Source organism: Equus asinus, chromosome 1, assembly GCF_041296235.1.
Source record: "Equus asinus isolate D_3611 breed Donkey chromosome 1, EquAss-T2T_v2, whole genome shotgun sequence".
Lineage (NCBI taxonomy): Eukaryota > Metazoa > Chordata > Mammalia > Perissodactyla > Equidae > Equus > Equus asinus.
In genome coordinates this window covers 192,441,456-192,454,632 of record NC_091790.1, presented here as the reverse complement: position 1 = coordinate 192,454,632, position 13,177 = coordinate 192,441,456, and the positions used below count along the sequence as shown (strand labels likewise).

The window sequence follows — 13,177 nt, the reverse complement described above, 5'->3', positions numbered from 1 at the left end:
AATGCCTGAACTAAAATATCAAAATCAGTAGGGTAGTCAATTAATAGAGTTTACAATCCCCCAGATGTTTATGTCAAAAAGAATTTGACATGTACAGAATAAGACAGAGCATTTCTCCACAAGAGTAACAGGTTTAAGTGACTAAACAGTACTCAAAATTAGATAGTACTTTAAATATTTCAAACACTAACAATCTATTTTTTCATCTGATGATGACAAAACCCCTTTGCTATAACGTTGGCTAGGCAGATCTTACTTTCCCCTCATAGATACCAAAGGATAAAAAAGCCAAGAGCCTTCACTAAGGTCATCCAGATAGTTAATATGGCAAAGACAGGATCACAATTCAGTTGTGTTAGCTCATAGTCCTGTGCTCCTTCCATTAGAATACATTGCTGCTACTGCCTCTCATCCACCACTCTCCTACAAAGGGTAGAAAAGCTATTCCGGGGACTACAGAGAAATTTGCTTCCACAGGAGACTGGAAGTGTCCATTCAAAGACTATGCACCAAAGTCTCCAAAATTCCTTCCGATTTCAGGACTGGAATCAGCCCTTCTACACACTTTCAAATCCCCAAAGGAAAGTCACTCCTTTCTATAGGCGCTGCATTTGTGTGTCATACATATGTCTTATCTTCTCGATTATTTTGAAAGTTTCTCCAGGCGAGGGCAACTATCATGCTCCTTTGTATGCTCAATATAAATGCTCAAATACTTTATTATTTATACACAACATTTAACAAGTAAGTGCATCTCTCAGTCCAAGAAACAAAGGGCTAGAAGTAACCTTAAGCTATTTTCAGAAATAAATAATGACAAGGACATCTAAATTATAATATTAAGGAAACAAAAGAAGAAAAGGTAGCTAGGGATGCAAGTTTTATTTGTTTTATAAGCCTCAAACAATGAAGTCCTCTTTTTGTCATCTGCAAAAAAAAAATTAGAAAAAGGGAATCTAACTTTGGTGGGTTAATATTTTGCAAGACTTTACACACAGTATTTAAAAGATTTTCTTCTACTTAAAATAGAAATATATATATTCTACGTATAAATATAAACATACATATAGACATCTGAATTTGTACCCCTGAAGACCAATAAAGATCTTTGTTATTTAAGAATGATCTTTTGTGACAGCCTAGAACCTAGAGCTGGATGAGGTATCCTCTCCCAGGTCACTTGTAGCCTAATGAGTTTCTTAAAAGGCTCCAAATAATTCATTATAAAATATATATGTGTGTGTGTGTGTGTGTGTGTGTGTGTGTGTGTGTGTGTAATACTCATAGATATAAAACTCATGGCAAGCTTTCAGGTTTATGCACATAAAGCCTTCATGAGGTAGGACATTTTAAATCTCTACTTAGAATACAAATAAGAGAGTGAGTAGCCAAAATAAAAACCTAGAGAAGAAATACAGTTCATTAATTTGGATTATAACAAGAGTAACATTTTATCTGTGCTCAATGACAGTGCCTGGATATATTCCAGTTATTTGAAACTCAATTTTATACATCAACCAACGTCTTCAGAACACTGGCTTTTCTATGCTAAGTACTATCCAAAGTTCCCGAATAAGATTCAATGTAACTCTGAGGTAATACATCATATTACTCGTAAGATCATATGGATAGGGGCCAGCCCCGTGGTCGAGTGGTTAAGTTCGTGCGCTCCGTTTCGGCAGCCCAGGGTTTCGCCAGTTTGGATCCTGCGCGTGTACATGGCACCACTCATCAAGCCATGCTGAGGCGGCATCCCACATGCCACAACTAGAAGGACCCACAACTAAAAATACACAACTATGTACCAGTGGGCTTTGGGGAGAAAAAGGAGAAATAAAATCTTTAAAAAAACAAAAAGATCATGTGGATATATGATCATTATATAATCATATAGGATCATATACTAGGACCCTTCCTACCTGCAAAGGGCAATTCTAATCCTTGGTTTTATAACTCATGGCAAAATAGGTACTCTAAAATAGTGTTTGAGGGAGTGAAAACTGGTAATTTAGAAACTGGTAATTCAATAATAATATACCAAAACTATAAATGCATAAATCTTTTGACCTAAAAATTCCACTCCTAGGAATTTGCCCTACAGATAAACTTGACAATATGTGAAATGCCATGTTACTAATAATTTACTGGAGCACTATTTACAAGAGCAAATTTTTGGAAACAACCTAAATCATTTGGGGATTGGTTAAATAAATAGTGATATGCCATACAATGGAATAACATGCAGCCTTGAAAAAAGAGAGAGAAAGCTCTCTTTGTCCAGATACACAAAAATCTCCAAGATAAAGTAAATGAAAAAAGCAAAAACCAGAACTGTGTACTCTGTAATGTGTAAAAAGGGGTGTGGGGCAGGGGGAGGAATACATGTACATACAGAGATAACCACAAAATATCTCTGGAAGGACCCCCAAGAACATTACTTGCCTCTAGGAAGTGAGATTAGGTGAGCAGACAACAGAATGAAGGGAAGATTTTTCACTCTATACTTTTTATTATTTTTGAATTTTGAACCATAGAAATGTACTGCTGGTTAAAACATTAAATTGAACAAATATATTAACTTGTATAAAAAGTATAGACAGTAATTCAGGATGTACAATCTGAGAACATGGTATTGTAATTAAACACTACAAATTAGTCTAAGTAACAACTTTTACCATTACTTCCATCAAAACACACACCAGTCCATCTCGAAATTTATTATTATACAGTCACAGAACACAGAGCAAGAAGGGGCTTCAAAAAACCTAAACCTCTCAATTTATAGAGAAGAAAACTGTGGCCCAGAGAGGTTAAATAACTTCCCCACAGGACATGAATAGTAGGTGGTAAAACGTGGCCTAGAACCTGACCCAGACTCCAATCTCTTCACCTACATTTCCCCCACTCTCAAACAGTTTCTGCACTATCACAAGGAGCCAACCAATGTCAACCAAGATCGTAGTTGCATTTTGAGGGTAACATGAATGACAGGGCTAGTATGAGCTGCCATCCCATCTCTGTGAGATACATTCAATGCTCACAGGGGAACCAGAAAGGGTAAGGTCTTCCTTCTCATGGATTAAGTTTTAACAAAGTGCCAAAGAGTCGCTAAAGCTATAGGATAAACATGGGGTGAGGAGTGAATCTTCCTTCAAACCCCAATTACACTAGAAATTTTGAGAAAAATGTTAAGCAACTTCACAATCAGATAATTAAATTTATTTTTATATTAAACTCCAATCTACTGTGACACAAAATATAAAACGTACACGAATTTTTCAGGTAAACAAGACACTTTCAAAGAAATTTCATGCTGCTTCTGATTGATTCTGATCCTGGGGCCTAGAAATACACACATTCATTCCCAAACTCTTAAGTGGCAGGAAGCCTTGAGAACTACGACACCACAGGAGTTAAAGTAGCATTCTCCATGGCAGTAGAAAGGGCAAAGATTTAGAGCTGGACAGACCCGGACACACAGCCTAGTTCCTCCCACTGTGTGATCTTAGATCAGTTACTTAACTTTGAGGTCAGAGCCTCAGTTTCTTCATCTGTAAAATGCAGTCAATATTACTCACCTTGTAGTTTCGTTCTAACAGTTGGAGACACTCTATGTTAAGCAAACTGCCTGGACTCCAAAAGGAGTACAATAAATGATGGCTATCACAAACCTATCAGAATCTTTGACTGTCTAACAATTCATTAGGATTCAATTTGTGAGAGCAAGATAAGACGGGCAATGGATATTATAAGCCCTCCCAACCAGTCACAGAAAGAGAGTAGGCCAAAAGGATAAAATTACCTAAGTGAAGAGTTTATTATACTTACATATTTCATTTCAAACTTCTTAGCCAACATTTCCACTTCTTGCCTCTCTTGATGCTCATCATTAAATGGGTCTTCTACATGAATGGGCTTCTTCTGATTCAAAGTGATTGGGAAACGAAACAGAAGTATTAGTATTACTTTACCCAGAGTTAAACATATCCTTAAGAATCAGTTTTCCCAAATATCAACAAATAAGTTAGAAGCATTAAAAGTAACTAGAAAAAATGTTGGTTTGTAGCAAAAATACTTGCAGTTTTAACAGACTCTTACACATTCTAAAGTTGTTTTTGGTGGTTGAGAACTCAATTCAGATTGTCTCCACCTACAAAATGATCATACAGTCACCTCATCCAAAATAACAAGGCCCCAAAACACCCCAAGAAAATTAGGTAGAAAGAGAAATTCTAGCTATAACTCTAGTTTGAGATCTTCCCAACAAAGATTAACTGCTTTGGTCACAGCAAATGCATGTAGAACGATCTGTAGGTTTTTAATTTGGAGTCAACGTTCAGTCGTCTGCCCTGAGTTATCACCAGAGTACCTGGAGCTGCTACAGCTTTCTCTGAGGCCTGGTATCAACAACTTCTGCATCACCTGCACCCTGTCAATGGACATCCATTCAGGGAATACACACTACCTTTAAACAAAGCTAGAAAAGTGCAACAGCTGCAAATAGATTACATTACCAGAGCTTCATCCAGTAGGGGAGAGTGAAAGTTTACTGTATGTTTAAAAAAAAAAAAAAAAAAAAACACAGCTAGGATCCCACATTTACCATCTACTTACCAAAACAAACCAAAAGAAACCCAAATCCTTTACTCAAGCTTACTATTTTAGCAAACGCATTTCATACATATGGTTTTTCAATGTACAAAACAAGGAGCTCTGTATGAATACGAGTTCTATTTTTTCTAATTACAGACAATTGACTAGAAAGTTAATTTAAAAAAAAAAGGAAGGCTAGATGTTTTTACTAAACATCTTCAAGTAATTAAAAATGAAAGTATACTACAGCTGAAATAGTGGATACAGATTTGGCTGACCCTGAAGGGCAAGAAAAAATAGAGATGGGGCAAAGATATGCACACTTTGGAACTGAGACACTTCATCCTGGATACAAAGGCTGAGATAAGATCAATCTAAAAGACATGACAGAAAAATATAGACAGAATGAATGCAAAACAATTCATCACATCTATGGCATTAGAATAAAGGGAAACTCCTTAAAGCTTAAGGGAATTAATTTTAGAATCAATTTTTTAAATTATTAAATTTATTGTAACAAGCAATAAATTTATAGATCTTTTATCCTGACAGGAGTTATCAATAAAAATTAAAAGTAGCTAGAAAGAAATGCTGTTTGTAGCGAAAATACTTGCAGTTTGTAGCAAAAATACTGAAAAGAAATAAACTAGCAGGAAAACACTAATAATGAAATAAAAAATACTAGGTATGTTCAGGGTATACAGCCTTAACTTGAGGCTAAAGTTAAGGACAGTGAGCAAGTGACACGCCTCGCCATTATAAACTGCTCCTTCATGTCACTGTGAAGTCCAAATACCAGGTCTTTTTACTAGTCTAATCTCTTTTATATGTGCAAATATAAATGCATGGACACATATTTTTAGTAAGAATCATCTTATATGCCACTCTAAAATATTTTACGCAGACTTTATAGAGGTATCAAAAGTAAATGTCTTGTTTACTCAACACTCTGTAACAATACATTTAAGCAAACTGACTCACTTTTCTTTCACAGCTAAAAAATAACCTTCTACCCCAATCAAGGTTCTAAGTAAGCTTTCTCTACGTTTTCCAGGTGAAAAAAAGATCTGAAAATTAGTAAATATCAAAATAACCAATTATCCACACATAAAGCTGACCTAATAATTTTGTCCTTTGAGGCTGACTCGTTGACACCATTTTCAGATCTTTCACATATCTTATCCAAAACATGCAATTTGACAAGCAATGGAATACCACAGAATTCTGTAACAGTATAATCATATTAACACTATAATCATTTATTTTTCTTTTTAGAGTAAAAGTTCAATCAATCATGTTCACAAATGGATGTTTCAGTTAACCAATTTTCTGATTTACTAAGAATTAAAAAAGAATTTCTTGCATATCAATTACCGCTAAAACTTATTTCTAAATTGTACTATTTCCCTTTAGCCAGAAGTGATGAACAAATTAGCAGGATATACATGATTGCAACACCTTAGTCAGCATCCTGAACCAGCCTCTCCGAGGCAACAAGGTTAAGGGTTTAGCTACCCTGTCCTGACAACCTGTTGTTTTTTTCTGTTTTTTGAGGAAGACTAACCTTGAGCTAACATCTGCTAATCCTCCTCTTTTTGCTGGGGAAGACTGGCCCTGAGCTAACATCTGTGCGCATCTTCCTCCACTGTATAGGTGGGACGCCTGCCACAGCATGGCTGCGAAGCGGTGCCTTGTTCCCACCCAGGATTCGAACCGGTGAACCCCCGGCCGCCGAAGCAGAACGTGCGAACTTAACCACTGCACCACGGGGCCAGCCCCTGTCCTGACAACCTGGAAGAGGGTTTTGATTTTCAAATTTTGCCAACATATGCTCATTTAATTGTGCTTCTTCTCATTAATAAAAATAAAATGTAGAAAAAACTTTCCATTTGGTTAATTGGGGTTTTACTGTTCATTTAGTATTTATTGGGGGGGATGATTTAAATGCACCCCAATACAGATGATATTTACATGTAACAGATTTTTTTATACCTTCACCCATCAACTTAACAGTATGAAGCTAAAATCTTATTCAGTGATAAATGGCTATTTCAGAATTTTAGAACCTTTTTTTCTTTTAATTTTACCAGATCTCTTTTTCTCCCTTTTCTACTCGTACCCTACTACACGGTATGTTGTTCAGTTACATTAATTCAAAATTAAAACTATTTTGAAAATATTACAACATCCCTCAAAATAATTAGACTCCCTCTGAGGGGAAGAAAAACCAAATTTGGGAATCGCCATGTCCCAGATCAGTTCTAACAGCCACATTTTGCTTTTTGATGTTCTCTCTTCCTAGGATTTCCTTTCATGGATCTATAACTACTTTATTTAGAAAGGTGTTTTCTACACTTTCTTATGTAATAAACATGTTCATTGGGAGTAATCATAGGAAAATCTGGCAAATCTTTGTTGTAAACATGCATTGTAATAAACAATGGATTTTTTTCGGTGGGATACGACAAATGATATACAGCTGAAAATACAATGAGAAAATTGGACTAATTAACCCCTAAATTGGTAATATAAACACAAAAACTAAACAGAATTATTCATCTTTCTCCTACTTCATCAAATTAGCAGTTCTGATATTATCAAGTTAACAAGATAAGGTGTCAAAATTAACCTTTTTATAATTATCAGATATATTTCTACTATTATCAATGCATGAATATTACAGCATAAAGAGTCTTAATAAAGGTCTTTGTATTTCTACCATGATTCTAATTTTAGTTTATTTTGGCAGGATCCTCTAAATATAAACTATATAACTGTAAGAAATTTTGTTTTACTAAGAACTGGTACTAGTATGGAAAGAAGTTCTATTAAAAACACATATAACCACTCTGCGCCTCCTCACTCGTAAAGCGGGGATGATGGCTCCTGCCTCATGGAGTTCTGCTGGACTAAACTCAGTAAGTCATGTACAAACTCAGAAGTGTGTCTAGTACATAGTAAGAACTCAGTAAATGTTAGCTATTAAGTATTTTTACCCAAATATGATGCTTTTTATCTGAAATTTATGAAATAAATTAGGGAGTAAAACTGCAAACCTACTTAGATTAGAAGATCAAATACAATTTATTTGAAAAACGCTCCAATCCAATATTTTCGAAGTTCTTTCAGGGAAAAAAAAATGACATCCCATTTATAAATAGTAGGGGCACTGAAGTGAGTCTACAGGGCCAAACACTACGTGGAAATGACCAAAATGAACTGTTAAGGGTAGAGATCTTAAATGATCCCTTCACAGTACATTTTGGTTGCAAACATTTAGTAATGATCTGACAAATATAACCATATTTGTAAATAATGATCACAAGATTAGTTGGCCATAAAATAAACAAAATCTAGCGACATCGTTTAATACATTTTTAAACTAGAGTCATTCATTTCAACCGTAGAGATAGTTGAGGATGAAAACAAAACAAGCGCCTTCTAAAGTCCATTAGACTGTGCCAAAGCAAAACCTGAGCATAACCTCTAAACAAGAGAGAAATTGTTTCCTTAATACTGTTACTCTATCATTTCCCTTTTCAGTTTACTTCTGAAGATCACCAACCCACAACAATAAAAATTACAATTACCAACAAACCTCTCTCCTATCTCCAGTGTTCACTAGTTCCATCAAAGGCATACCTACATATTTTCAATAAAGTTTCTAAAAATTCAAAGCTAAGATCTTTTTCATTATTCTCCAAAAATGACAATAGCCAAGTGCAAAATCCTCCAACTCGGACCTATAAACTAATGATACGCACTCAAGAATATGATGGTAGGCGCCAAATCTAACAGGAGAGATACCTTCTCATTCAATTACAATATAAACAAACTCCAGAGAAAACAAAGCTAAAAGGTTCACCAATACCAACACGAGAGAGAAAAATAACAGATAACCCACTTCTCCTTCATTCCTAAAGTAGAATCCTTAGTCCGAAAAATTTCAGATTACTTTTAAATCCCCTTCGATTAAGAAAAATACCCGGCGCTCGCAAGCACATCTCAGCAGCCACAATGCCAAGCAACACAGTGATGAAGATGAGGATGATACTGGAGAGGTTACACAATCTGCTTCAGATTGGGGGGCGTGTCCCCCAAGGTTTTCTCTTCCTTTCTACTGGAACGACAGCAGGAGCTCCACAAGGAAAACTCAACCACGCAACTTGCAGGGCCCCCAGATTTGGTGTGGGGAACAGAGAAAAGGAGGAAAATCTGAGGTTTCGAAAGGTACACAGGAAAATCGGCTCGGAGCTGCGTTTGGAGCTGGCGCACGAGGGAGGCTGGTGGAGCAGGGTGGGAGCCTCGGCCAACCCTTGGGGGCAGAGGAAAGCAGCACCAACCACCCGTCCACCCGCTCGGCCCCTGCCCCGTCCAGCCCACCCTCTCCGGCGACCCGAGACGCGCAAGGTGGGCGTCGCAAAGTGCAAACCACGGGGGAAGGCCGTCGGGTCCTGAGGCTCCCCGGCTCTAGGGGATGAGGAAGGAATCTTCTGTACCCGTTGTTCTCCGCACAGCAGCAGCTCCGGGTAACTGAACTCCACGCAGCTCTCGTCGGTGGGATCCTTGAGCACCAGCTCCAGGCGCACCGTCTCCCTCGGCGGCCTCGGCTGCGGCTCGGCCCGGGAAGCCGACTCCCGCGGTGCGGGCGGCTGCAAGTGCAGCTGCGGGAGCGGGAGCGGGAGCGGGAGCGGCGGCGGCGGCGGCGGCGGCTCGGGCCGCGGGGGCTCGCGCTGCAGCGACATGGGCGGCTCGGCGCGGCTGACCTCGCGCTGGGGGAGCGGCTTCTCCCGCGGCGGGGGCTGCGCGTCCGACCGCGGGGCAGCCTCCCGTGGGGCCGGCTGCTCCGCCCGGGCCGGCTCGCGGTACGGCTGCGGCTCCAGCCGGGGGGGCTCGCGAGGGTACTCGGGCTCGCGTTCGACCGCCGGGTACTCGGCCTCGCGCCGCCTCACCGGTGACAGGCTAATAAACGCTACTCGGCGCGGCTCCGCCATCCCCACTGTTCTGGCCCTCTGCCTTCGCTCGAGCCGGCGCTCGCTTCTACGCCGAGTTGTTTGCCTGCCCGCCCTTCCTTCTGCTCTCCGTCGCTTTTCTTCCCTCCACCACCCTCAGCCGTCTCCGCCGACGCCACCGTGAGTGCCGACCGTGCCCCCTGCCCCGCCACTATGTTCTGATGGGCTCCACCGCCATCGCCATGGTCGCCGCAGCCGCCATGTTGGATCCCCCACATAAATAGAAGCAGGCCGCTGAGCGGGCGCATGCGCAGACAGGAGACGCTCGCGTCCACCGTCGTGGCTGTGGCTCAGTTTTCCTCTTTTCCTCCCAACCGTCTGGAGTCCGGGCAGGTCAACGGAAGTGACGTCATGGCAGAACCGGTTTCCTTGGAAACGGAGACGCCATCTGCGCCCTTCCAAAAGGGAGGGGTCTGGGGCTTCCCGAGAAGCTTACTATTCGCACCCGGAAACCAGAGCCGCGCATGGGTCTCCTTCAAGGGCGGGCGTCGGGATGTGCCCGGGACTGACCTAGTCATGGCGCCGGGTCCCGCCTGGCACGTGCCTCCGGCTTTCGGCCCTGAAGAGTTGGGGTTGTCAGCTGGTTATTCAAGGCAGATACCGTGAAAGGGTAGATGGCCGCGCCGCCCGCCGCCGTGCCTGCCGGCCCGGCGCCCCCACAGCCCGAAGTGTCGGGGGAAGAAAGGAAATGGCTAACTCCAGCCGGACTCGCCCTCGGCTTCCCTCCGCGGAGCGCAACACTGACTCCCACAGGCCTCCCTTTCCTCGACCGACTCCTGTTGCTCTCGCCCTGCCACGTCGTAAAATGCTCAGTAACGTCTGCAGTTGGGAAATTGAACAAGCAAATGAGCAGTTCTGGGCTCGTTCAGAAAACCTTAGCTGTTGAAATCAGTCACAGAAAACTTCTCAACAGGGTTTGGTAGTATTTCAGGGGATGCATTGTCTGAAAGTTGAGTGCTAAATGACGCACATGGGATGGGGGAGGAGCGTTGATTGAGACAGCATTGTAGGTACACCTTGATAAACTAATTGCAATTCCTTTTAAAAGGATGAGAATTACTGTCCATTTTAATCTGTTCAATGGAAAGCAATTTTGAGGGCTTGGCCTCTACATCCTGAAGGGAATCCGCACCTTCTGTTGATTCCATTAACCGGATTAACAGTGTTAACACCCATTGATGACTCCTTGAGTCAGTGTGACGTCAGACAAATTCCGAGTAGGTTCAGTTTTTTGCTCTTATTACTTTCCCTATTTGTATAAAGGTGGTGGTGGAATCGATGGTTCTGGAGGTCTCTCCGAGCTCTAAATTGCTATTATTTTTCCTTAGCATTCTGTTTTACCTCCATTATCTTCTTTCCCATTGCTCCTAGTCTGATTCCGCGTTAGGATCTCATTTCTGTATTGTTTTAATAGCACGTAAGTGACCTTTCTGCTGGCAGTCTCTATTCCTGCCAGTCTTGCAATGGGGCTGTATTAATGCTTCTGAAAGACTGGTTTTTATTATATCATTCTCTGTCCTAGCAGCACCTTACCTACAAAGTAAATTCTATACCTTACTTTTACTCATATTCAGTATCCTCCACAGCTTAGTTCAAACAGCAGATTGGTGGTCTAGGCCAAATCGTTTTGCAGGTGTGTTACCCGTCTAACGTTATCTTCTGCTAACTTCTAAGGCATTGAGTGTTTTTCCAACTTTTTGAACCACAATGCACAGTAAGAAATAGATTTGACATTGTAACCCAGTATACACAAATATATATATCTGAAATACAAGCTTCACAATACTTATTGTGTGGAATAAAGAACAAAGTTCATATAAACATATTTTAGAATACAATGTAGAAACAAATCTTATCATAAAGAGCACAGAAGCAAATTAGTAAAGATTTTATTTAGTGCCATAGAGGTCCTTGCCTGTTGATAGGTTTATTCCAGTCCAGAATGCATGAGGGCAATGCTACATGCACATCTGGTCTACTATTGAGCCTGATCTTTTCCTTTATTCTTAAAAGGATCAAAATTAAAAATCCTAGTTCACATATAAGGGCGTTGTGAATAGTGATAATGGGAATCCACTTTCTTCTTAGCAATAAATTCTTCTGTAATCTTAATCCAACATAATGATAAATTTCATGTATGGCAATCATTTGTCTGTGTAAATGAAGTACCAAGCCACAGTAATTTATTCTCTTCATAGAACATCAAGTTGAATCCAATTATTTAAGGTTTTGAAAAGCAAATGAATCTTATATACAATTGTTTTTATTTAATATTCCCGATTACCTTCTGTTTTTAGTAGTTTTTAACAATATTTTTGTATCTCAACTATGTTTCCTGATCATATTTGTTGTTCCATCACTTGCAATTCTGTTATAAATTAGATAGTTTAATTTTTATTGACCTAAATGCTATTTTCTAATTCTGAAAATATTTTTCTCTATACAGACAATAACTCCTCTATAAAATTGTTTTGTTACATATCTGGCATAAAAGTGTTATGCAACTTGTAGTATTAGTACTCTTATCAAGTTGGACTGTAACTGCATAATATCATTGATTCTTCTAAACGTCCCGTGGTAATTGAGTTAATATTGTGCCATTGCTAAGAAGGATAGCTTTTAATTTATCAGCTGCTTTTCCACCAAAAACATATGCACCATATCCATAAATATTGGATGAAGAAGTTTTTTGGCACTTAATATGACCCATTTCTCTTTTGCCACAACTAATTACAAAGATGGTCTTTCTCATTCATATTTGTGGAACAACTGAGAAACTGTGCCAATAACTTTATACCTTTCTCCTTAAGAATATATTTTATGGGCTTATTAACAAGTTGATCATGCTGTATTTTCAAGTGTCCTTTTAATTTTGAACGTACTGAGGTTTCATTTGCAGGAAATGCATTATATTTTTTTTTCTTTCTTTTTTTTTTGAGGAAGATTAGCTCTGAGCTAACTACTGCCAGTCCTCCTCTTTTTTTGCTGAGGAAGACTGGCCCTGAGCTAACATCATGCCCATCTTCCTCTACTTTGTATGTGGGACACCTACCACAGCATGGCGTGCCAAGCAGTGCCACATCCACACCTGGGATCTGAACCAGCAAACCCCGGGCCGCCGAGAATCAGAACGTGCAAACTTAACCAGTGCACCACCGGGCTGGCCCCAGGAGGAAATGCATTGTATTTTTATTCTTAGAATGAGATGTAAAGTCAATGTTTTCTGATTAAACATTTTTCTCAGTATTTTCACTATTTACGCTTCCACATCCAACGCTAAACTTGAAAACGCACCTGTATTTTTCAATATGTTTTTTCTTCTAATAATAAAGCAACTTCTTTGAAACGATTTATACTAATTTGACTAATAAATTATAGTACACACACATACACAACACACTTGATGACACACCCTTTCTCAAAAACATACTTAAAGTTCCTCATCAGAACTCAATAGAAAATTCTGGGTTTTCTATCAGCAAATAAAATTCTCTTGTACTTTGCTTCATAAATGACAGGTAGTTGTGGTAATACAAAATTAGACTGTACAATGTTATCTGTGCAGCAGATTA

The 13,177-nt window shown here is 39.7% G+C and overlaps 1 protein-coding gene across 6 annotated transcripts in view; it reads right to left on the bottom strand.

Moving 5' to 3' along the window:
* Positions 1–12,947, bottom strand: part of UBN2 (ubinuclein 2) — an 86,714-nt gene extending 73,767 nt beyond the window's left edge. For 4 of the 6 annotated variants that reach the window (XR_011504827.1, XM_070514445.1, XM_014859260.3 and 1 more), the window contains exons 1-2: positions 9,093–12,947; positions 3,829–3,921 (exon numbers count right to left, since the gene is read on the bottom strand). Coding sequence is in view for 5 of the 6 variants with exons in the window: in XM_070514445.1 (XP_070370546.1) it covers positions 3,829–3,921; positions 9,093–9,587 (588 nt within the window). In the remaining variant the exon portion in view is untranslated. The remainder of the gene's footprint in view (positions 1–3,828; positions 3,922–9,092) is intronic. The other 2 variants (XM_070514428.1, XM_070514438.1) reach the window with 1 other exon arrangement.
* Positions 12,948–13,177: the final 230 nt, after the last annotated feature.